At 39.6% G+C, this 26,954-nt stretch overlaps 1 protein-coding gene across 1 annotated transcript in view; it reads right to left on the reverse strand.

Annotated features, from left to right (window-relative positions):
• Positions 1-26,954, reverse strand: part of GPC4 (glypican 4) — a 119,532-nt gene that overhangs the window by 17,300 nt on the left and 75,278 nt on the right. Inside the window, exons 2-3 of the mRNA XM_050777322.1 lie at positions 21,701-21,859; positions 6,318-6,709 (exon numbers count right to left, since the gene is read on the reverse strand). Of these exons, the coding sequence (XP_050633279.1) occupies positions 6,318-6,709; positions 21,701-21,859 (551 nt within the window). The remainder of the gene's footprint in view (positions 1-6,317; positions 6,710-21,700; positions 21,860-26,954) is intronic.

Genomic DNA, 26,954 nt, shown 5'->3' on the forward strand with positions numbered 1-26,954 from the left:
GCATATACACAAAGAAAGGAGGATTTACATTTACAATTACAATTCAAACTTCCTAATGATTCCTAATGATTCCTCTAATAATAAAATCTAAAAAGCATAACAAAATACTCATTCAGGAATATTTCTGGAGATGTTGTAGATAAAACTGGAACTTCATAAATACTTGAAATGTGTCTTGTCTTTGTTTCAAATGAATAGACTCAGCTAACACTTACAAGTCAACCCCCTTGAAAAGGGCTCTATTTTTGTTTTGTGAGTATGTAAATTCAATTTATTCAGTTTGACACCTACCATCCTCACCCTTTTCCATAGCTTGAGTCCCATCTTCCTCTTTGCAATTCTTAAGATTGTGAGTGAAAAAGAATATTGAGAGTTGAATATGTGTCTACACTTTGCTTAAGAGCTTTTTGTATTGACTATTTTTTAAAATTTATATTTATAATGATTTTGAGAAGTGGTAAAATAGTTTGTTTAGTACTCTTGTAGGCTTCTTGGTTTCCCACAGTTAATTCTGAGAAGGATGTCCAGAAGAATGCAACACAGGGAAGGTACAACTGCTTACTTCCCCCACCCTAACCTGGGATGTGGGGAGATGCAAAACAAAGGCAAATAGAAATAAAGAGGGAGCAATGAAAATTGTTTTCAAGGCAGGACAGTCATTTAGACATCCCAATGGTGAGGCACTGATTTCTAATTATAGCTTCTGTAGTTTGGGGTGAGGTGTAGACATAGTCCCATTATGTCAGTGTTAAATGAAACCATGAGAATGCAACTCTCTTTGGCATAGGAGCTATTAATTTTCATGGTGCATGTAACCACTTGTCCATTTCTGAAAGACCAAAACAGACTTCATCCTTCCAGGCAAAACTGCTGATACAACCAGGTGAAGAAGAAATGTATCATGAACCACGACAAATAAAGATGAAGTAATATAAAGATATGTAGTACAAGGGTATTCTTGAACCATCTGTTACTAATTTAAGGGGCTTTTAGGAAGTTTGAATTGTAAAGCTCAATGGAGTGAGCTGAAATCACTGGAGATTTGAGCCCAGAAAAAACAAAAGCAAGGCAAGTGTACTTCAACTACGAAGTGCCTTTCTCTTGAAGTAACTTAAGCTTGCTAGTGCTAATGGTCTTGCAAAGGTTCAGTGATAACCAAATCATTGCTCAACTTTTAACTCCAACCCTTTTGCTACAAAAGTAAACTGGGCATCCACTCATGAAGAGAAAATGGGAACATGTCTAAGTATGCAAACAAGACCATGATGCTTTTCGTATTTCACTTTAAAGACCTCTTTGCAGGCTGGGCGCAGTGGCTTATGCCTGTAATTCCAGCACTTTGGGAGACTAAGGTGGGAGGATCACTTGAGCCCAGGAATTCGAGACCAGCCTGGGCAACATAACGAGAACCCCATCTCTACAAAAAACAAAAAATTAGCTGGGTGTGGTGGCACGTGCCTGTAGTGCTAGCTATTTGGGAGGCTGAGGCAGGAGGATTGCTCCAGTCCCAGAGGTTGAGGCTACAGTGAGCTGTCATCATGCCACTGCACTCCAGCCTGGGTGACAGAGCAAGACTCTATGGAAAGAAAGAAAAGAAAGAAAAGAAAGGAAGGAAGGAAAAAAGAAAAGAAAGAAAAGAAACAAAGAAAGAAAGGAAGAAAGAAAGACCTCTTTGTAGACGAAGTGGCTGATGAGGTGGCTCTCTTCAATTAGGGAACACATCCCTTACTTTGAAAGGTCTTTTTTCAGGCCCGAAGCAATTAATATTATTGGGCACCAAAAGACGAAACGTTCGTTTTTTGAGTTGTTCTAGATCCACCTGCAAACTGCTTCTTGGGCAGGGGTTAGCAGAGGTGGGAACCCATATATATAAAACATTACTTGGGTATCCAAACTGGTAGAGAATCTTATTTATAAATTAATCAAATGAATTATTCAACATGTTCATTTTGAAATGTTTTTGATAGCCAGATCCTTTATTGTCTTTCCAATACCACTGTATCTCAAATTTTTTAACTGGTTGTCATACTCCAAAAATTAATGTAATAAATATTTTTTCAGGTATGCAAGTATGCCTTGCATGCTTGTATACAGATGCATTCCACAGATGGTAGATATTTATAGAATTCTTGTTTCAGCACCTTTAGAAACTGACTTGATGCCTATATGCCTTATCCATTTAGATAATAAAATTTAATTAAAGGGTTTGATTTCAAGTCAGTCCTTAAGTTTAGAAGCTCAGTTGTGAAGCAAAAACATTGTCTTTTTTAGGCATTCCCAATTGTGACCACAATACTTAAAGTAGCCACAAAACATTATTTTCAAATAAACAATTGGCAAGTTATGTTTTACTCTATGTAAATTCAGCCATATTGCTCCTATTCACTGTATTCCCATACAACTACATAATTATCTCTTAGGATGACATGAGAATACAATGACTATAGAATAGAGATCAAGTTTGAAAACAAAAATCGTTAGGGTTATATTTAGAAAGTAAATTTCTCAAGGCCAGGCGTGGTGGCTCATGCCTATAATTCCAGCACTTTGGGAGGCCGAGGCGGGCGAATCACCTGAGGTCGGGAGTTCAACCGGTCTGACCAACACGGAGAAACCCTGTCTCTACTAAAAATACAAAATTAGTCGGGTATGGGCGCATGCCTGTAATCCCAGCTACGTGGGAGGCTGAGGCAGAAAAATTGCTTGAACCCGGGAGGTAGAGGTTGCGGTGCGTCGAGATTGTGCCATTGCACTCCAGCCTGGGCAACAAGAGTGAAACTCTGTCTCAAAAAAAAAAAAACAACAACAAAAAAAGTAAATTTCTCAAAGAATTTAACAATACTAAGGTAGACAGGGACTCTTTTTCTTTCTATTAAGAAAAATTCATACCAAAAGCAACATCAGAAAGTGATTATCCCTGCAATCCCAGTGCTTTGGGAAGCTGAGGTGGGAGGATCGCTTGAGGCCAGGAGCTCAAGACCAGCCTGAGCAACACCGCGCAACTCTGTCTCTACCAAAAAAAAAAAAAAAAAAAAAAAAAATTACCCAGGCATGATGGTGGATGCCTGTGGTCCCAGCTACTCAGGAGGCTGAGGCAGGAGGATTGCTGGAGCCCAGGAGATCGAGGCTGCAGTGAGCTATGATCGTGCCACTGAGCTCCAGCCTGGGTGAAACAGCAAGATCCTGCCTCTTTTTAAAAAGAAAGGAGAAAGAAAAAGTGACTGTGACTATTTCACATTGGGTCACATATCTTTGTTGCAAAAGTAAGGGTGTCTGCATCTTAAATATCAAAGTCAAGCTTCTTGGTTTCCCACGGTTAATTCTGAGAATGATGTCCAGAAGAATGCAACACAGGGAAGGCACAACTGCTTACTTCCCTGTAACCTGGGAGGTAGGGAGACGCAAAACAAAGGCAAGCCTTTTCTAGCCTTCAATCCTCTAACCTGCAATCACTTGTCTCTAAAACTTCTTGGTTTGGCTACCCTCCCTATCCATGTTTGTAGGTTCAGTTCTCTAAAGTATGCTCCAACCTTGCAAAGTGAGGCTAACACCAAGGCAGGCTTGAGTCTGCTGTCTGGCCCTTTTTCTCCAAGAATCAACACTGAAACTCAAAGGAAGGGGAGAGGGTTAACATAAAGAAAGTACTTTTCAAACACTAGCAAAGGGCTCTTGACCCTCTTTCTCTTTGGCACAAGTGCACACGCACATGCACATGCATGCACAGATGTCCAAGTCACATGACAGTGTCTTTCTGCCCTTTCAGTAGAGGATGAACATGAAGAATTGTTGAAGGAGAGCAAATGTGCTGGGTGCACCACAATGCAAACAACTTTGATCTGATTCACTGTGCACTGTTTTAGGGACTCTGACAAAAGTATGTCCAAGATTAATAATGGTTGCTGGGGTTGGCAGAAGTTCAAGAATCAGATATTATTCCTTTAATTTATAACAATCATCTCCCCACTTACCCTCAACTCCACCCTCATATGCCCCAATAAATATTTGCAATTTATGATGAAAATATCAAAGAAGGAGTGAACAAAAACATACTAGAAAGAATTGTTTCCTGACAGTTTATGGCCTGGAGATGAGAGAGAGAACAAACAACATAATCAATGCAATCAATCAACTAATCCTTATTATCACCCAATTCTAATATGAAAAATCCCATGAGCACCTGTTTTTCCTAATAAACCATGCTTTAGAATCTTTATCTTCACTCTGGTGAATGTAAGTTTTCTAACTAGAGTGACCCGTGTATCCTGGCCAGTCCACGACAGTCCTGGTTGCTTATTAACAATTAGTGATACTTGGCCAGCGTGGTGGCTCATGCCTGTAATCCCAGAACTTTGGGAGGCCAAGGCAGTCAGATCACCTGAGGTCAGGAGTTCAAGACCAGCCTGGCCAACATGGTGAAACTCAATCTCTACTAAAAATACAAAAATTAGCTGAGTGTGGTGGCACATGCCTGTAATTCCAGCTACCAGGGAGGCTGAGGCAGGAGAATCATTTGAGTCTGGGAGGTGGAGGTTGCAGTGAGCAGAGATCTCGCCACTGCATTCAAGCCTGGGTGATAGAACAAGAGTCCGGGGAAAAAAAAATTGGTGACACCTGTTGTCATCTGAGCCCGGGAAGTGGAGGTTGCAGTGAGCGGAGATCTCACCACTGCACTCAAGCCTGGGTGACAGAGTGAGACTCTGTGAAAAAAAAAAAAAAAAAAAAGTGACACCTGTTGTCTGTGAATAATTTGCTAATAAGCACCTCTTGATTTAGACAGTAAGTGTCCTGTTTGGACAATAAATTATATGGTCACTCTAACTGTAGATAAACTGTGAGAGGCAATCAGGTGTCTATTTTCATGTTTGTAGTGCTGTCCAGTTTTTATGCTGTCCATTCTTCCAGTCCTCAAAACAATCAAATGGCCTCGGCAGAATCTGATGTTGTTGTGCATCCAGGCTTTTTAGCAGAGGCTGACATTTGGCTTTCTCTTTGAGGGCCTAAAGTTGACAGCACTAAGACCAGCCTTGCTAAGATCACTTTGCCCCAGTATATTTATGTTTCTTCCCTGGTATCAACTTATGGAAAGGTAGAGGTGGTAGGGTCTTCAAGAAGTTTTCAGATTTCATTTGGGGGAGGGGAGTGGCAGTGAAGGAGCAGCGGAACCCTTTTCCCCTTGAAATCTTGCTCAGATCCCCACTGTGTGAAGTCAAAGAAAGCAAAGACTCTCTGGTGGAACTGGGAGGTAAAGGCACAATTGCACAGTCTCACCCACAGAAGACTTCTTTCTCCGTTGCTTCTGCTCAAGGAATCCCCTAAAGCTAGATCCTGCTCAGCTCAAGAACAGAGTCTATCGGCCAGGCGTGGTGGCTCTCACTTGTAATCCCAGCACTCTGAGAAGCCAAGACAGGAGGATCACTTGAGGCCAGGAGTTCAAGACCAGCCTGGCCAACATGGTGAAACCCCATCTCTACTACAAATACAAAAAATTAGCCAGGCGTACTGGCACACACCTGTAATCCCAGCTACTAGGGAGGCTGTGGCAGTAGAATTGCTTGAGCCCCGGAGGTGGAGGGTGCAGTGAGCTGAGATCCTGCCACTGCACTCTGGCCTGGGCAGCAGAGCAAGACCTTGTCCCTATCTCCAAAAAAAAAAAAAAAAAAAAAAAAAAAAGAACAGAGTCTATCTAGTTCAATTTGCTGAATTTCCCAATGAGGAAACAGGTTCATTTCATCAGCTCCTGATCACATATTACAATTTCACTTTCTGTATTGGTAATCCTACAAAGTCATGAGTCAACAGCAGTGTGGTCCACACTGATTGTCATAGAAACCTATCTTCCAAAGATCTCTGGGTATACCTTCTAACAAGGAAACATATGCTCACAGAGATTAAATGCTTTTCTAGATTATAACTAGTAGGCTCATAGTTACACAAAACAACCAAATGTGGAGCCTATGTGTGTATGTTTGTTTGTATAGAAAGGAAGTAGAATAAGAGCTAAAAGGGGTATGGCAGTATTAACCCACTTTTAAAATTAAAATTCCTGAGTAAACATATATTCCCCCTTCTAAGAATAGCTACGAAAGAAACCACAATAATAACGATAGGTGAAGATTCTGATCACAGTATTGTTTAGTAACTCTAAAATGTACATGTGTAAGGACAAAGTATGGGACAGAAGAGGTAAGACAGGAACAAAAGGCTGCTATTGAGCCAACAGAATTCTGGTGATTTATTTTTCTACCTTTCCCAAACGTTCTTTTAACATGAAACAAAACAAAACAAAAACAAAAACAGAGAAGACAAAGAGTGCTTACCACGGAGACCTTGCTCACAACATCTCCGGCAACTGCTAAGCCTTGAGCAAAAGTACGGGCTGCTACAAATGCACGAGTAACCTGGAGCTTCAGTTTGCGAGGGACATCTCCGAAGGGCTTCAGCTGCTCCGTATACTTGCTCACACATTCCAGATACTCATCTGTAAAGTGGTACTGGGAGTTCACCAGGCGGAACATCCGCTCCAGGAGGCGAGCCCAGAAGTCATTTAGCATTTCTTCCAGGTTCACATTTCCCACCACGTAGTAACGCTTCAATTCTACGAAGAGATCTTTAAATAGCTCAGAATTTTGCATGTATAAATGGCCATATGTCTTCACAAACATATCATTCAGGGATTTCTCTGCATTTTCAAGTAGTTCTTTGAAGAATTCTAAAACCAACACCAAAAAAAAAAAAAAAAGAAAAAGAAAAAAAAAGGAAAAACGAAAGAGTTTTCAGTATTTAAATAACTGCTTTTCCAGTAAATTTGAAAACGAAAAAAAAAACCCACAATTAAATTGGAAAACATGTATGTATACAGGGTGAATTTCCTTTGGGGAATGTGGCATCTCAGATCCTTTGCCAATGAAAGGAAACCTATGTCACAAAGTCACTTACATAGGTGTCTGAGAGAGGAAAAAAATGAAAATTTAAACTAGCAATTTCTCAGGAGTCAGTACAATACACACATTCTCCCATTCTCTCTCTCACTTTCTGTCATAGGTGGATGAAGAAAAACTGGAAAAAAATGGGCACATGAAGTCTAAAACATGAGATTTCCCTCAACTTTTTACTTAAGAATCTAAGCCAAAGTTAACCATGCCTTCTAATTGTAACCTAAGAGCAGGACAGGTGTCTTCAAAAAGTTGTTATTTTACTTGGGCCTGAATTTTTTTTCATTTCTCCTTTTTACTTATCTATATGATCATGCACTATAGCTGCCTGGAAAATGCTTGAGGCCAAAAAACATCATCAAACACCCCTACAAGCAAGCACATAAGTTTTCTGAAAATAAGTTCCTGGGTGTTTCTCTGTGACAGTAGTACAAATTGGGAGTATCCAGCTTGATCCTGGGTTTCTAAAGGATTTATACAATAACATCATGAGACTCTTTTCAATGTTCCTTCTGATTGTGTGTGTGTGTGTCTGTGTGTGTGTGTGTGTGTGTGTGTGTGTGTGTGTGAGAGAGAGAGAGAGAGAGAGAGAGAGAGAGAGAGAGAGAGCGCGCGCATGCATAATGGACTTAATAATAAATATAGTAGGCCGGGCGCGGTGGCTCAAGCCTGTAATCCCAGCACTTTGGGAGGCCGAGACAGGCGGATCACGAGGCCAGGAGATCGAGAGACGATCCCGGCTAACACGGTGAAACCCCGTCTCTACTAAAAAATACAAAAAAACTAGCCGGGCGAGGTGGTGGGCGCCTGTAGTCCCAGCTACTCAGGAGGCTGAGGCAGGAGAACGGCGTAAACCCGGGAGGCGGAGCTTGCAGTGAGCTGAGATCTGGCCACTGCACTCCAGCCTGGGTGACAGAGCAAGACTCCGTCTCAAAAAAAAAATAAATAAATAAATAAATAAATATAGTATATTTATGAGACAACATGAAAAAACTGAAAAATGTAAATGAGAATACCTGGTTATTTCAGATTTACTTTTTGGCCACCATACAGCCACAGACTAAGTGTTAGATATTTTAATCTCTTAACTACAAATGGCAAACTAGTTTTCTCCTGAAGCTTTCCTCAGAAACTTCAATGAAAAAACAAGCCAACAGTGTATCTGTAACATTAATCATTCTTAAAGAATCTCTTGCCTGGTATAAAAATAAATACCTCATGATATCAAGTTTATAAGCAGGAAATATAACAAATACTAAAGCAAAATATAAGGACCACATCAAATAAGAAACTGCCTCTGAGTAAATATGGAACAGAAAAGAAAATATGACACCTACTTCAAAGCCAGAACATTGGTGAGCTTATCAAAATGCAATAGTCCTACAAAACCATTCTCTTCTCACGTTGGGTGGACAACTCAAGAGACTGGCCACTAATTCCAAATAGCTTTTCAAAATCTGGATGGAGGAAACTGAATACTTTTGCAGGGAGATGTATGTGTGTGACTTTCCTGACATGCCAAGAGATTCTATACTTATGTCTCTCAGCCCCTAACTCATCACTTAGTGGTTCCTTGAAGCCTAAGGATAAAGTCCACAGTCCTCCCTGGTTCCAGCTTTTCAAACATTGTAGGTACGATTTGTGTGTGTGTGTGTTTTTTTTTCTTTGCTTCTCTCCTTTTCATCTGGTTCTTTTCCCTACTATTGCTTGCCTTTTGTTTACTGGGCTTTCTTCAGAGAAACAAAGGGAAACAGACTTCCTCTGCATAGTAAACAAATAGACAGGTCAACTCATCCCCATTACCAGTGTGCAGCCTGACATTTTAACCAAAGCTCTCTCCCTGAAAGTGAGAGGGCAGAAACTGCACAAAGAGTTAGGAGAACAATAAAAGAAGCATACCAATCAGCTACCTGGGATGGCCTTTTATTCTCTCCAAAATCCCCTGAGTGGTTCTCAAAGTGTGGGCCTGGGACCAGCAGGATCAGCATCACCTGGGCACTTGCTATAAATGCAAATTCTCGGCCCCACCCCAGACTTACTGAATCAGAAACCCTGGAGGGTCCCTTTTGCTGTGCATCATTCCATTTCTACTAAGGGCACTCTCAGCAGCAGCTAGGCAACTGGCTTGTCCAGGCCAAATGGTTTGGTGGACAGGCCAAAATTTTCAGCTATCTGTGATTCCGATATACCCTAAAGTTGGAGGACAACTGCTCTAGCTGCTGAAACTTCTCCCATTTCACCTATCAGTTGCAAGCACCAACAACTCAGGGGCTGTGTTGAGTGTGAAGCTGTCAGGGTAAGCATTAATGTTTTAATTAAGAGAAAATGTCTTTCCAATGAATTGTGTTTTTTAATAAATTTGTTGCATTCCTAGGAATGACTTTTTTATTGTCTTGGGGACAAATTTTCTTGTGTGGAACTCTCTCAACTAAGTGTTAACATAGATGATTAAATGTACGCAGTACTTTTCTAGAGTTCAAAGTTAAGAAGGGACCTTAAATACCATCTGGTCCATGTCCCACACCATGCTTGAATTTTGCTACCAGCCTTGCCAAGTGGTGATTGCTCATGGAGGGCATTAAAGGCACATGTAGGTTGCGTTATTACATGACCAGTGTGTTGCACACATAGCTATTATGTAGTGGAAAAATAAAGCCTTGTCATCATTGAGAATAATATGCAAGCCTTGTGTCAATCCAGTGCTATTAATATTTCATGACCAAAAAAAGTGGATTCCAACAGCAACCACAGGTCCTTCCTTATATTGAATTTTTATTATATGGCTCATAAAATTGGCACATATCAGCAGAGACTGGACATTCAGAATTATTTGACTTGTGCTTTCAGACTCATTTAGTAAGTAATTCCCAAAACTCACTTGTATTTTTAAGGAATGTCACCTGGAGTCATGTTGGTTTTTAGGGGTGGGGTGCAGTGTGACATTTCAAGCTTAGTTTTAATTTAAAACTTCTAATAAATGTCAAAGTTTAGCCTTTTGACAAAGTGCCGCAAGTCAAACAAACACTAAATCACTGAACACTTTATGGAAAAAGTAAAATGTTTTCTATCTTGGAGTTCCTCATTCAGGTCAAGAGCTTGTGGGTGGATGTAGCCATATATAACATAGCTACTTTGGAGTATAAGAGAAATGGCCTAATGAACAGGAGACCGATTTGAAACTGACATGCCCCTGTCCAACACCCACCATGGACCATACTTTGGTTTGCATGACTCACATTCTGTCTAGGAAAGTTTCAGAGTGTGTGTGTGTGTGTTTATGCTAGTGTGTACTTTAAGAGCCTAGCTTGGTGCTATATACATACTAAATCCTAATTCATTTCATCGCTCAGAAAATTTATTTTCTTTCCTTCACATTTTAAAAGACTCTTTAATGTGGCTACATAAGTTGCAAATATAAAGAGCATTTGAGTGAGCATGTGGTTAATAAATGCTTGAGAAATTCTATAAAACTGATATAACGAGTTAAAACGTCACAATTTCTCCAAATGGGTATGCAATTTGACAAGTATGTACTGAGTGGCTCTTATGGGCTCAAATCAAAGCACATGGTGTTTTACCATGCATCTTAACTTTCTCTCTGCCCAATCAGACCATAATGAAAATTTCTGGTAAGACAAATTTCCCCCAACCAATTCACCTTTACCATACACTGCCACTCTCCACATACGGTTTTATGAGAACACCAGAGATTTTTTTTAAACGTCTATAAAATTGTTAATCCCGCACTACATACAAAAAGTTCCTAAATATTCATATATTTAATCTATGAGAGTCAACCAGACAAAAATCAGGGGATCCAGAAGACCCAGACTCATTTCTTTTTAGACGGATTCTTACTAGCCCTGTTACATGGGACTATTCTACCTATGCCTTTTGCCTCAAAGGGACCTCATAAGGATGGCAGACATCTTTTAAATTCTAAAATCCATAGCAATTAGGGACAATATCAACCAAAGCATAATAATTTGCTATTAGAAAGAAGGGGAAAAAATCCTTTTGCATCTGTTCCTTTTATTAAACTAGCAGCTCGCATGTTCTTGCATAATTCTTTCACAGCCCAAATCCTCCTTTCTATTCCCATGACATTTACCTTTACAATGAAGAAAGAAGCATAAATTAGCCATTCAGATCCCGGTCCACAGCCATCAATAGCAACTTCAGTAATCACTGCAATGTTCATCTCCATTTTTTTTTTTTCAATTATTCTCAGAACTCAGAATCAGGGTCAGATCTTAACTGCTGAAGAAGAGCTGTACAGGCCCTAGACACCTAGCAATCATTGCTCATAATCATTATGCCTGAAACTAATTACAATACACTTGGTGACTAAGAGAGAACCAGCCAAGAGCAATGTAAACCAGGATTCCACAACGATCAAAAGCCAAGCAAATTGGAAGTTAGATCTGTGCAGCAATTGCTTGTATTCATGTAAAAATGTTGCTCAGGGAATCTGTTTTAAGTAAAGCTACTGGTGTCTGAAAGAAAGTTTGAGAGGTGGTGGTTTGCAAGGATTTGAAATATAGCGTCTGTGATCAGGGTTTATTTCCCCTTCAATTTTCAGTTTGAAGGCTTAAGTATATACATTCTAAAGATAAAGCAGCTGCTACTCCTTGAACTCATGAATGGCCACTCAACACAGGGATGGAAATAAACACTGTAACACGCTATGAATCTAAAGCAGGAGGACACAGTGGGAAAAAACAGGAGATCTCTCACTCAGGGACTCTATGACCCTGCTCGGGGAAAAGGACTAATCTCTCTGAGCCTCTTTTATCCCATCCATAAAATGGGGCTATTATCACTCACCTCATATAGATAATGCTTGGCATAAAGTAGATGCTCAACAAATAAACGTTATTACTAATATGTGAGATAACAGTGTTGTCACTCTTAGAGTTTCTTTGTATCTACAATCATTTAAAAAAATCTTTAAAGACTGGTTTTTATTTTTCCTAGTGGAGTCAAACATTATCTATCTGAGGGTACATAAATGAAGCCAAAGCTGCTGGAGGTCTTCTAAGAAGACCCAAGGCCTTATAAAATTGGGAACTGTTTATCCTAAGGGAAATGCTTAATGGTTCTACCTTCAAAGGTTGTGAAATGTCCCAGATATCTATGAAGGTGGGAGTGACTGCTGGGTGAAAAATAGGGAATGGGGAAACCTCACCCTTGAGAAGAGAGTTTACATTATATTAAACAAGAGAATAACACACGCACCACATATATATAAAAAATAAGAATTAATCAGCAGGTCAACACCCTCCACCCATGTATTTCATTTGCATACTACCTTCTTTGCCAGAAGTCCACTTGGTATAAGGATTGAGCTAGGGAAGTGTAAGTACTTTCCAGTTCTAAAATATAATCATTCTAAATGCAAGTAGTACCAATTTAACATGGGAAAAACTAGAGTGAAAAGGCAAAAATTTTCCATATAAAAGTTTTCTATGTAAATATCCTGTCTTTTAAAAAAGAGAAGAACATCATGTACTTCTGGAACTTCTATCCCCAGCTACTTGTCTTACATCAAACAAACATTCAAAATTCTTGAAATAGGCCAAAGAACCTCCAGTTCTGCTACTAAATGCCACATTAGTTACTCCTTTATAAACAATCAACTGGCTATTGATTAATGAACTAGAATGCATTCTAGAATTAACCCATAACCTTAAGAGATTGGGGCCCTTTTTATTTGATCATTTTTTTTTTTTTTTGGTGCTATAAATTACCACCTGGTATTTACATTATTAGGAAGCTGCCTTTTACATATAAGGATTGATTTTTCTCTTACTATAAATGCTGTACTTCATACCCCTGGTGTGGCATGCAAACATTAAGTTACTAGATCAACAAAAGTGCTGAAAAAAGAAGCCTCCTTGTAAATGCTACAAATCATGCCTTTCAAACTTCTAAGAAAATTTAAAGAGTTACACCCATCGACTCTTTCACCTAAGATCAAGTAATTAATGAAGAACAGCAAACATAAGCATCTAAGAATGTAAGGGAAAAAAGGAAAAGTAGCAAGTATTTTACTGACAACCTGAAACTTGGGTTTATCACTATCTCCTCCTGTTTTGCTTTTTTGATAAAGTCTGCATAATTTTTTTTGTTTTTTAAACAGGCATTTTTTCTCAAGCATGGCATAATCTCACTCCTCAAGAGTGCCTGCTAAGGCATGGTGTACCAAAAGATCATATACTCAACTTACGTTTATCAACTGATAGCAAATCAATATGCTGCTCCTTGGCCAGGTGCAGCAGCTCATGCCTGTAATCCCAACACTTTAGGAGGCCAAGATGGGAGGACTGCTTGAAGCTAGGAGTTTTAGACCACCCTGAAAAGTGAGACCCCATCTCTACAAAAATTTAAAAACTTACCAAGTCATGGTGCTGCATGCCTGTAGTCGTAGCTACTAGGGAGGCTGAGGTGGGAGAATCGCTTAAGCCCAAGAGTTCAAGGCTGCAGTGAGCTATGATTACACCACTGCACTCCAGCCTGGGCAACAGAGTGAGACCCTAACTCTAAGGAAAAAACAAAACAAAACAAAACAAAACAAAAAACCAGGCTGCTCCTTGGTGGACAGGCCAATCACCAGCTGTAGCTCTTATTAGGAGCTATTAGCATATCACAGAGTACTAGAGGATTCTGCCAAAATAAGATCAGCCTTTCTTCCCAAGGTTGCTTTTATTCGTGAACACATTTTGAATGCTAAGGCTCCAAGGGAATAAATACAATGTTTACTGATGGCCCTCATCTTTGGCTAATATGGCCGGGGACACAGGCTCAGTATTGTAAGGTCCCTTCTGCTGGGCATCATTCCATTTCTACTAAGGGCATTCTCAGTACCAGCTAGGCAATTGGCTTTAGCATGCCCAGAGTTCTGTGCATTCAGAAATGCCCAGAGAAGGTTTCAGGCATGTGTAAGTAAGCTAGGGAGCTGGAGGAGCCATTGCAAGTGTTCCATGTTCTCAACTCTATGTGGATCAGTCAGAGAGGTACCATATAGCTTCAAAACACATCTCATAATAGAGTCTATCTATTAATAATCTAATGTCAAGAGAAAAATCAGGCCAGGCACAGTGGCTCACGCCTGTAATCCAAGCACTTTGAGAGGCCAAGGTGGGCAGATCACTTGAGGTCAGGAGTTCGAAACCAGCCTGACCGATATGGTGAAACTCTGTCTCTACTAAAAATACAAAAATTAGCCAGGTGTGGTGGCATGCGCCTGTAATCCCAGCTACTTGGGAGGCTGGGGTGTGAGAATCACTTGAACCTGGGAGACAGGGGTTGAAGTGAGCTGAGATCGAGCCACTGCACTCCAGCCTGGCCAACACAGTGAGACTCTGTCTCAAAGAAAAAAAAAAATCAGAACATGAAATAGCAAATCATTATGATACCAATATGCATGTATGTATATGTATTATCTAGGTACACAAAAAGATGAGGTAAATCACCCAAGAGTGATGGTTGGGTGCTGGGGATCAAGGATAATTTTTTTCATTCTTTCTTTCTTGATTTTGTTCCCTCAGATATTTCAGTGACATTTTATAATCAGAAAAGTGACATACCTTCATGCTTTCAAAAGTAACTTTATTTCCCTTTATTCCCTTCATTCTATTTAACCACTGGAGGATTTGATGTATTTTTCTACTTTTCCAAATTTCACTGTAATACTTAATAAAAAGAAAAACATTATTTTAAAACTTCACCAAAGCAGTTTCCATATTTTTTCATAAAGAAATATGTAATTTTTTTCCTAAAAAGTATTCCTCATTATAGCAACTTGAAAAATACGGATAGGTATGAAGAAAATACAAATATAATCCCCACTGTTAAAAGACAGTGAAAATGGCTTATCAAATTTCCGTCCTACCTTTTCCCTTGAAAATACATGTTACATGGTTGAAATCAAAATGTATTTGCACCGCGTTCTTATGTAACACTATATGGTTTGTATTTTCTATGTATTTGAAACTTCTTCAGAAGCATCATTTTTTTTTTTTTTCGAGACAGAGTCTTGCTCTGTCACCCAGGCTGGAGTGCAGTAGTGCGATCTCAACTCACTGCAACCTCCACCTCTCTGGTTCAAGTGAGTCTTCTGACTCAGCCTCCCGAGTAGCTAGGATTACAGGCGTGCACCACAACGCCTGGCTAATTTTTGTATTTTAGTAGAGATGGGGTTTCACCATGTTGGCCAGGCTGGTCTCAAACTCCTGATCTCAAGTGATCCACCCAATTTGGCCTCCCAAACTGCTAGGATGACAGGCGTTAGCCACTGCGCCCAGCAGAAGCATCATTTTTAATGACTGCAAACAATGACACCACATGGACGGAGAATAATGTAATCACTGTGGGGCATGCAGGCTTATTTCCAATTTCCTACTCCTAGAAATAATGCTGTGATGAACATCCTATTAACATTGTACATAAGTGTTTATGCAGATCTTTCTTTCCTTGGGATACACACCCAGAAGTGGAATTACTAAATCAATGAGTATGAACATATTCAAAACTGCTGACACATTGCCAAATCTATCTGCAGAAAGGTTGTGTCCATGTACCATCCTTGCTGTTAGAGTCATATTTATTACAAGAGTTTCCATTGCTCTGCTAATTCTTTCAAGAGAGAGGGTGATGAAGATGGGTGTGGACAACGAACAAGAAAGGGCTGAAGCCTGTCTGGATAGGGAATTCTCTCAGTCAATCAGCTGGAGTCAGTGCTAGATCAACTAACCCCTGTTCTTTGCCTGGATAGACAGACATACAGAAGCAGAGCAGGCAGTGATGAATAACATTCCAAACTCCCAGGCCCAAAGAGTAATGAACCAACAGAGTTGATACAAGCAGTTCATTTGAAGCTCCTCTATGTATTTACTTCCCTCCAGACAGATCCATTGCTTCTTGCTGATGTCATGCCTTCTGAAGAAGTCAAAGCTAATAGGAGAAGACCCAAAGTTAAAGTACTTCGGGCTCTGTAGAAGCTACACATGCATTTTCAATCCGATGAGACAGCCAATGCTACAGCCACAATTGGTCACACTTCAGATAACAACTCAAAAGGCAGAAAACCTTTGTCAATAGAGAAATGTGTGTATTTTGTCTGAGCTTTTGATTTGATTACAGTAAGCTTGCAGTGGCTCATTCTGGTCAAGTTTCACAGAGAGATTATAAAAGAATTAGCAAAAGTGGCTGGCTTTTTAGTCTCTTTCATATGGAAGGAAAAGAAAATAGAATCATAAAGGAAAGAGTAGCAGTGCTTTCGAACTAAATCGAAGACCACTGGCATAATCTGGAAGAAACACTGCATTTGCAAGAAGGCCAGAAGGCCTCGTGTCTTTCTCTGTACTTTTGAGGCTACTCGGCCTACGAAATGTTGCCCACTGTACTGTAGCAGAGGTTTTAGAAAGCAATGATTTTTTTTAATGTCTTAATGAAATGTGAGGTGAGGATTAAAAACCAATCAGTGTTGTATGTTATGCTATGCATATCTATGACACACTTACTTTAAGGATGTTTTAGACTTTTTCCAATTTAAAACCCTCTCAGGGGATCTTTAGTAAGTAACTGTGGCCATATAAATGATAATAATCTATCTATATAGGTAGAAAATAGTTAAGGTCAGGGGTCAGGAAAATTACAGAAATTTCAGCTTAGTTAATGGCCATGAAGCTTAGCTGGACATATTTGTCTTTTAAGGTTAGCAGACAGCTCACTTCCACTGAGATATGCCTTTCACGGGCATATAAATTCTAATGCCTCCCACTCACTGAGCCTCTGCACTGGTTAATGGCTAATATGAACTACAGAAAATTTGCAGTTAGTGATTAAAACGCAGATTCTGCTAAGTCTGAAGAGTGCTTCGTGCCCTGCCTCTGTGAAGTGATAGGAAACAAGGGGCCTTAGGGCTTAAGGGAAGGGTAGCTGCTTGGTTTACACTTGGCCCATGCAGATAGATGGGACAGACAATTATTTCTTTTATGTGCGTTTTAAGCTAATTCAGAAAATTTCTACTATTATTCAAGTTAACAAGCTTCAGGCTCATGGGAGGGTTTTTCAAAGACCTGGTGAAAGTAGCTGAGAGTTAAAAAATGATAGAGGGAAAATAGAGGGTACCATACAGACGGCTAATTAACATCTTGTAAGGCCTTTCACTAAAGCAGCTGGTCTAGTCACATGTTTAAAAGATTCACAGAATTGGTAGAATTGAAAGGGTTTTAGAGAGCATCTAGCTCAACCCCCTCATTTTATGGATGGGAAAACTGAGACTCAATTAATTGCCCCAGGTCACAGTCACAGTGGATTCACTGCAGAACTAGGATGATAATTCACTGTGCACTGCCTCCCATCCAAAGTTGCTAAATTTGCTCTAAAAATGACAAAGGAGTTTTCCCAATAGACTAGCATCAGACAACATGCATTTCCTTAGTTCTTCAAACATGCAAAATATCTACAGTTTGATACAGGCAGTTATATAGCAATGATATTACTTCATAATTATAACATCATTTTTACTAGGTAATTCAGAAATACATTTAACGTGGCAGCTGTAATCACCTTAACCTATTTGGGTTTTTAACTATGCTTCTTTTAAAAACTATTTTCTCACAAAATGCCAGGCATTTGGGGATGGGTCTTCATGCTGTAGTCCCAAAACACGGATTATGCCCCACTTCTATTTCTATTCCCTTTGCCAAGCAATTTTCCCTAACTCCCTCCTGAATTAAGTATGTGATTAGCATATTCATGAGATGACTAATTCAGCTAAGTTAATTAGCAGCTCTACTATCAAAAAATTCCCAGAATTGGCCAAGAGGGGGAGCACCTAGCTCTGTCACTACCACAATCTGGCTCTGTCTCCAGCAGATAGCAGATTTCTGGTATTAAACACCCTAAGTTATAAAGTGGGTTTGAAAAATGACAGCATACAAAAACATAGAGACCAATCTTTAAACTCAGTTATATGTATTTAAAATATAAGAAATGTGATAATTTTTGAGGCGGAGGAAGTTTTCTCTTGTACTTCACCCAAATCCAAACACACACACATGTTTATATCTTAAAAACTGATATAGAGTGTAGTCTCTTGAGATGTACAAACGATAGAAAATTAAAAGTACAGAACAAAAAAAGGGCCTTAGAGGTAAGGGACCTGGAGAAGGGACTCATCTCTCAAATCCAATGACTCCAAAAATGCCAGAGCTGGCAACTATAACCCTGACCAGGGTCAACTGAGGAAGAATGATGGAAAACTGGGATAATGGAATTATTTCCGGTAACAGAAGGCTAACTCTCTACAAGCCCCCAAACTTTTTTTTTGTTGGAAAGTTTTTTCTTTTTTAATAATTACTTTAAAAGTAATTATTTCTACCTTAGAAAGAAGTAGTATCTCATAGACATAGACAGGTTTTGATGGTAGACAAAGTTCTCTGGGGTCAAGGTCACCACTTTGAATTTACACTATAAGCTTGCAGATGACAAAAGGTACTCCCTTGAAGTTGCCTGACCCAGAATATTTCCATGTGTCCTTTTACTATTTCCTTACTATATGTCCCCAGCTGTCTCAGTGCAACTTCACTGCTCCATCTTGGTTCCCTACCACCAACTTTTTAGTCTGCCCAAATTTCTCTCTTCAATTCACACCAAAGAGCCAGGGTTTAGCTATTATAATAGTTTGGATAATTCTTTGACCAAAGCATCTACCCTTGAATTTCTGAAAATCAAGACATATCCTATAGGCAGCCTGTTAATCAATGCCCTTGGATTGGCAGGCCTTGAGAATTACTGGCAAGTCCTAATTGACAGTCTTAAAAATTAGTCAATCATCGGCAGGCGTGGTGGCTCACGCCTGTAATCCCAGCGCTTTGGGAGGCTGAGGTGGGCGGATCACCTGAGGTCAGGAGTTCGAGACTAGCCTGGCCAACATGGTGAAACCACGTCTCTATTAAAAATACAAAAATTAGCTGGGTGTGGTGGTGTGTGCCTGTAATCCCAGCTACTTGGGAGGCTGAGACAGGAGAATCACTTGAACCCAGGAGGTGGAGGTTGCAGTGAGCCAAGATTGTGCCACTGCACTCCAGCCTGGGCAACAGAGCAAGGCTCCATCTCAAAACAAACAAACAAAAAAATTAATCAATGCAGCACCCACAAGGGGACTATGATTTGCATATTCATAGTCAACTATTAGTACCAGTCAACTAAGATTTTTATAAAAGTATCTCATTGTTTCTGTAACCTAACATGGAGAAAATGTGCAAAGTATTCTGGCATTCCAGTATTCCAGCATTCCAGTATACTGATCTCTAGATCAAATACATTTCAGCTACTACCTATTTAAAAAACACTTGTATCTATGTTCCCTAACTTTATTGTCTATGCTGTATTTTGTTATATTATTTCATTTATTTGTTTTGAGACAGGGTCTTGTTCTGTTGCCTAGGCTGGAGTGCAGTGGCATGATCTTGGCTCACTGCAGCCTTGAACTCCCAGGCTCAAGTGTTCCTCTCACCTCAACCTCCCAAATAGCTGGGACCATAGGCACACACCACCACTCCTGGCTAAGTTTCGTATTTTTAGTAGAGACAGGGTTTCGTCATGTTGCTCAGGCTGCTCTCGAACTCCTGGGCTTAAGCAATCTGCCCACCGTGGCCTCCTAAAGTGCTGGGATTACAGACATGAGCCACCGTGCCCAGCCTATGCCATATTTTAATTTGAAGTCAGAAAAAAACACTGGAGTTTCATAATCATTAAAGTTTTGAAACTGATCAAGGCATAGTGTTAACATATTTATTGAATGTGAAGCCTGGTAGGGAAGAGCAAGAAAAACTGTTTTTCTATCCTTTTTAAAAAACACATGTTAACACTTACAGATAAAGTTTCTCTGTATGGTTTAAGAAGAAAAAAGAAAGCAAAACAAAACAAAAAAAACTTACACATTGGAATCATAGTAGTGCTATAAAACCATGGGGAGCGAGAAGGGAAAAGAATAGCTAAACCAGCAGGCCCATAGGCAATGACTGTGGGCTCCCTGCCAGGAAGACAGAAGTCTAACAAGAAATGAGGTGGCTTGGAGTAGAAGGCCTTGGAACTTAGAAACAACTCTATCTCCACTACATTGTGCTGCCAACAGGAGAGTCATTTCTAAAGAGCAGATTTTTTTTTTTCCTTCTAAATTCCATTATGAAGCCCCTAAGTGGTGATTTTTAAATATCAACATCTTAAGTTTTCAAAGATGACCATTTAATTATCTAAGTTTTCTCCCCAAAGTAAAAGAAAAGACTTAGGTTATTATCTTGAATGAGAAATGTCATAGTGAAGAAAACACCATTATTTTCAATAATAATAATTCAGTGATCAGGAGAGACAGGGGAGGTCTAATGATAGATTTTGCCAGTAACACCCATTTTCATGTGGTATTAACATACTGTTAAATATTCTTAACAGCTACAGCATATATGTAGAGGGATGTGGGTAATAAGAAGGATATATAGATATATAAATTGTTCCCATTCATCCAGGGAAAGGTAATAGAACTAAGATACAATTTTCCACATAGTGTGTTTGAAAAAATGGGTAGGATCAATGGCATACTACATAGACAGTGTTTTAGTTCAACTACATTATAGATTAAATATGCTTTTGTGGTCTCACCTGGGAACCTAACACTTATTAAATTGGCTATAAGTTTGAAATAACAAATCTCAAAGCCAACATTTGAAATACAACCTGTTCTTTAACTGAGGACTGCCTTATCAGCTATATCAAATCTAATTTAGTCTAACTTTCTCACCATGGTAACAAGCCCTTTGCAGAAATATTCAAAGACATTTCATATCTAGAAAATTTGTCTTGTACTTCTTCACCACACATAATGTCAAGAAAAGCATGCTTCAAAGGTACTATGTAATTAGAATGGCCTTTAAAACAGGCACAAAGGAAATCATTCCTCTTAAAACTAAATCTACTTCATAACAATCTTCAGGGAAAAGAATCCTGAGGTGTTTTGGACTCCATATTCTATTTTTTAAAGTCTGTTATCTGTGCCATTGTTCAGATAGGACCAAAGTACACTCTCAATTGGCTCATATTGGCTATTTCTTCAATATTAAGAGAAAGTGTGCCTGTGAGAAGTCATGTCTGGCACAGGTGATTAGAATGGGTTCTGTTGTGGCTTTTACATGGAAAGACTATGCAAGAGCTTCAGTTAATGTGAGGCTGGATGGAGCCCAGCTTAATGAAGACTATAGTAAAATAGCTACTTTTGGGTCTCTGCTGCATGGAAACTCAAGAACTTTAATCCTGTCCGTGTTCTGCAAAACTTTTAGGAATTCTAGTTGTCTTTGGGGATCCATTTTGAAATTTAATTTGAAGTCTAGCATCTGTAAATTCTCTCTATTTTGACTAAGACAGTTTTCAGATGCCTGCTTTTTATTAGGAGGTATTTTTTTCTAAAAAGGGATTTGCGTCAATAACACTATTCTGTGTTCATCCAAGAAAATAAATGAAAGCATTTAAGTTAAACTAATCTATTTTTTGGCTCCTTGTGACCATATTTCCATAATGCCTACCATACAGATTCCAGTGCATCCGGAAGTGTTCTAGCCATAAAGCTACGGGGCTAACTCGTCTCTGGTATCCAACAAGGACAACATCTTGGGAGAAAACTTAAGCACTGAGGGAGCAGAGGAGCTGTGAAAAAGCTACAGTACAGACTTAACTGCCGGCTCTTACATATGACTTGAATAACATACCATCAAACTTCTTGTAACGTGAAGCAAAGACAGCCTGCAAATGATTGCACTGTTCGCTGACCACACTTTTGAAATCATCTTTACTTTGCAGGCTGTACTTCTCCTCCATCTCTTGAGAGCAGCAGGTAGAACCCTGGGGACAGATCTTCAAATGATCACCTGCAAGATAAAAAGTAGGACAGTCAATGTCTATCATCATTCATCAAGTCTAAGAGGGAAGGGTTTGATTTAGGTTCATTTCAACCTGTGAGGTTCCTGCAAAGGCCCAGGCATTATGTGTACCTAACAAGTTCCAGGAAGCCTAAAAATATTCATTCCCTTTTTGAGAAAATAAATAAAGCCCTCTCCAAAAAGCAAAAGAACTTTCCAATCAGAGAGATGGCTAAACCACAGGAAAATTGGTGTGGTCAATAAACAATATAGTATTCCATGTCAACTAAAGTCTCTTTTATAAATTCCCAGAGATTCTCATATTCTATGCTAAATACTGCAGAAGTCATGCAAACGAGACACAGTTTTTCCAGATTTGGGAGTTTACACTCCAAGAGAGATTGTCCTTAATGACGAATGATTTATAAAATATGTGACAACAGACAAAAACTGAGCAAATATATGTGCAATAGTTATACTGTGGGGAAACAAAGGGATTTGTGCATTTCAAGGGTTGTCAGCAAAGAGGAAACTATAGGGGTTTATGCTGGATGATCTGAGCCTATGATAAATCACAAAGGGGTAATGGTAATCCTCAATTCTTAAGTTTCAGATTTTTTTTAATCCAATGTATTCTGTGCAGATGTCAGAGACTATATCTACCCTATGATTCTGTATATGTAGCATCATCCCAGTACAGACCAACAACTTCCAATAAACGCCTTTATGTAGTGATGCAGCCCCAAGAGTCAAGGGAAATGTCAAAGACATCACTCCACAGCAACCCAACCCACGAAGTATTTCCCCCACTTATAGCAACTGCATTTCGCTTGCAGTTTGAAGGTGAGGTTTAGGCAGGGTTTTTTTCTATACGCCCCAGAGTTCCCCCCTTGTTCTCCGTCACAGAACAAAAATTGTGCTTTGAAGAGACAATGTCTCTTCCCTCATAATGACCACAAGATGCAATGCCACTCAAAAATAAACCCCACTAGCTACTATCACTTCAGTCTCTCCAATATTAATTGGTGTGGTATAATTTTGTACACGTTTACAAGGATTGACTTTCACTGTTCCTTCTGCTATTGCTGTCCGTGTTCTATGTAAGTCAAAACGGGTCCGAAGAGAGAGGTGATCTGAGGAACTCAGGAATGAGTATATTGAAGACATATGAACCTGTCAATGGTAAGTGTGTCCAATCAACAAAGTGATGGGGAATTAAAAGCTAATCATTCAAACAACACTAATCATGGAAAACGAAATGGTCCATGAGCTGGTCATTGCTGTTTCTTGGCCATGTGTACTTACAGGAAATAGGGCTTCGCCTAATAGAGATATCAAAGCAGCTTTAGGGTAGCAGGGTATTTCAGATAAAATTGAGCTGGCAATTTATTTGACTAACACTAGATTGTCTACTGCACATATGCAAATAATTATATAATCATATATGTTCCCGATCATTCTTCCTTCCTGGCAATTAAAAAGTAAGGAGAATGTTACTGCCCCCAAAAAAGGGGAGTATGCAGCATTAAAGGACAATGTAAGGAAGGCAGAAAGGGCAACAATCTTCAAATAACTTCCTCATCCAGAAACTGCTAAAAGTTTCTTTTGGCATTTCTGAAAACCGTGGTCAACAGATAATTCTAACAGTAAAAAAAGGAAAAAAAAAAAAAAAAAAAGGTTGTGTAATCAAGTTTAGAGCTGTGAGACTGCAGAATATCTTAGATCTTGTTAGTGACAGAAGAGGGGTTGCTACGGCTTGGTTTTATGGAAACACCTTTGTTACAACCAAAAACAAAACTCCCTCTTCACTGGCTTAACAAGTTCACAGCAGGCCTTTGGTACTGGGACACATAATTAACAAAGAAAGATTCAGCTGTCTCCTGGTTTCAGGGTTGAGGTAAGGGTTCCCTCCATTACAGTCTTAACACATAAAACAATATGAAGGCCCCCAAATAGTACAGTGCTGTCGCTATATTAAATAATACATATTACACTCATACCCCCTCTAGAAAATGAATTGGATTGCTCAGAATGAGAACCCACAGAGGATGGTTCAAATGAATTACTTTATAATAAAGACTTTCAATAAAATTTTTAAAGATTGTTATAAGCTAAAATTCATTATAGGATAGGCTGTTTTTTCAAGCACCTGCAAAGATTCCATTGTGGTATGGATGAATTTTTAAGGCAAAATAACTTGTGAGTTTGGAAAATAAACTATGCTCACCTAATGTCAACAGGGTTCACACATAAGGGTCACTTACTGGATCCTATCAAAATAGGTTTCTAAGTTCACAGAAAAGTACCCATCTTTTTTCCCTGCCCCCAATGTACATGGGTACATGCACAAACACATGCGCACACACACACATACACCTCAAAGCAAGAAAATACCAAGAGACAGCAGGAAATAATAATTTTCTCTGTTGAAGAAAGTGCTAGATGTTGACAGGCTTAAACTCACCCACAGGAAATTTATACTAAGGATATACCCTTCAAAAACGGGTAGCAGCAATAAAAGTTTTCCTAGTAACCTGGTCCGAGTGGATGGCACCATTTACACTGGCACACATTAAAGGCCCAGAGTGGCCCAGGCACTCCACCCATCTCATCTCCACCAGTGACCTTCAAGCAGAACCTTATCCAGACTTGTTGATACTGGAACACTGGGGCATGACTTTGTTTTGGTGCCCCTTTCCTTCCCTCTTTCCTTCTTTCTTTCCTTCCTCCCTCCCTCCCTCCCTCCCTCCCTCCCTCCCTCCCTCTCTCTCTCTCTCTCTCTCTCTCTCTCTCTTTCTCTCTTTCTTTCTTTCTTTCCTTTCTGAGACAGAATCTCAGTCTACTGCCCAGGCTGGAGTACAGTGTCGTGATCTCAGCTCACTGCAACCTCCGCCTCCTGGGTTCAAGGGATTCTCGTGCCTCCGCCTCCCAAGTAACTGGGATTACAGGCATGTGCCACCATGCCCGGCTAATTTTTGTATTTTTAGTAGAGACAGGGTTTCACCATGTTGGCCAGGCTGGTCTCAAACTCCTGACCTCAGGTGATCCGCCCGCCTCGGCCTCCTAAAGTACTGGGATTACAAGAATGAGCCACCGTGCCTGGCCTGCAATACCTAATTTTAAAAAGAAAAAAAATAGTGCACTTTCATCTCAGAGAGATCTTTCCGGGAAGATTTTGTCTAATGGTGAAAGGCTTGCCTTATGTAAAGGACAACAACAGGGTAGATACTTGGCTAATGTTTCTGTTGGCAAAGTCATCTGCCCCTCAGTGCAAAGTTCGCACTTTGGGCCATATAGCTCTGAATGCACCACTTATCCTGTCTGCATTTCTAAAAAGCATTACTTGAAAATGTAATTTGACATTCTTTCCAAAAGCCCTGTGACACACGTAGTCCAAGACATACTTGTGAATTAAACCCCAAGACATACTTGGGCTACTGAGGATTCAGTGCCATAACTAGTTAGTGCTAATGAGAAGCACAGGGAGGAAAAGGAGGACAAGTCTGGGTACATTTGAAAATGAAATTATAGCTCCATATTCTGGTAAAAAATCTTTGAAGACTCGAGCAACTAATTCAGTTTTTTTTTTTAACTTGAATATTTCTACTTTAAGCACCCAAAATGGTTTATTTTGAAAGCTAGGGCATGCATATTATTTGAAAGGCATTCTGTCTTATGTGTTTGAGACTGCTTCTAAAATGCTGTGTCTGAGTGAGAAATCTTTTCTTTCTGGAGATTTCCTTTCTAAGCCCGGTGATCTTATATTCTTCTCATTGAAGAAAGATGCCACAAATTTTCCTTTAGGCTGAGAGAGCTGAACACGAGGACAACAGAATAAAGATGGGACAGGTAGACAGCCACTGTGGGGGTAGCATTGGACACTTGTACTTTTTAACAAGGGCTCTAGGTGATTCTGACCCTTCCTTAAGAATTGTTGCTAGAAAGGCTTCTGAATTCCAGCTGTGGAACAGCTGGTTATAGCAGTTGACCATTAGTCTACTACCTTAGCGAATAGTAGATTATGATCTACAACTGGCATTTCTCTCCCATATTTCCCTAATTCAATCTCCTGCTTCCATGACTCTTGACATATAGTTTCTTCTTCATGTATCGCTTCTAGTCCCTCAAGACTCTCCTGTCTGCTTTCCACTCTCTTTTCACTCTACCCATGTAGTTCTCTCTGACCCCACCCCACCTCTTAAATGGTGCATAATATGAAACTGAAGGGTTTTTTTTTTATTTGTTGTACTTGTTGAGAATTCCTTGTTCTTAATTTAAAAAGCAGGTGAATTCAATGCTTTATGGTTTTCTAAGGAAGCACCTAAATTAAGTTGCTTTTTGTACATGGCCCTTGATTAGTATTTTTCTTTGTGGGTCACTGGCCCTCAATAGAAAAAAGGTCCCCCAGCCCTGTCCTAGGAGGCTTGGATGGGATTCAATGAAGCGTGCTTTTAAAGCTTAACTCTCTGGCATTAAAAACAAAAAAATCACTCGAAAGAGCCAAACTTTTTTCAATCACACCAGCTCTATGTAATTTCTCTTTAGTCTTAATATCAATGCCTTAGTTTTCAAAGCTGAACAAAGACAATCACAATAAATTACTCCCAATCCTGCTGAGTATGTATTGGTTCTTTTTTTGAAGCACTTCAAATCAATGGTTAAAGAAGTAGGCATTGAATATGAGGAATCTATTCCATCATTTAACAGCGCTCTGAGGCAAACAATCTGTGAAACTGTGCTTTCTCATTTTATCTCATTTATTCCTCTCACCAAAGGCTGGCTCTGATGTACAAATGGGATGCAGCTCATGTTCGTTTATTTTCAGTTGCTCATAACTCAGCTTCCCATAGAAAATGTTATAAATGGTAGATAGGTTCTCAGGCCAGCCCTCAGCTTATTTACTACTAACTTGACTATTTTCAACTATGTCTAACAACCATTTTCTATATGTTTCTCAGAAAATACATTTAGAAATCCAACTAGATGCCAAGAAAGTGTCTCTCCAATTCTCACACTTTTTTGGGAGGTGGGGCAGTAATAGAGGAATACTGGTAGTTACCACTGAGGGGTCAGCTTTCTTTCTGTACCTGCAGGAAATAAAGTA

Source organism: Macaca thibetana, chromosome X (genome assembly GCF_024542745.1).
Source record: "Macaca thibetana thibetana isolate TM-01 chromosome X, ASM2454274v1, whole genome shotgun sequence".
Taxonomy (NCBI): Eukaryota; Metazoa; Chordata; class Mammalia; order Primates; family Cercopithecidae; genus Macaca; species Macaca thibetana.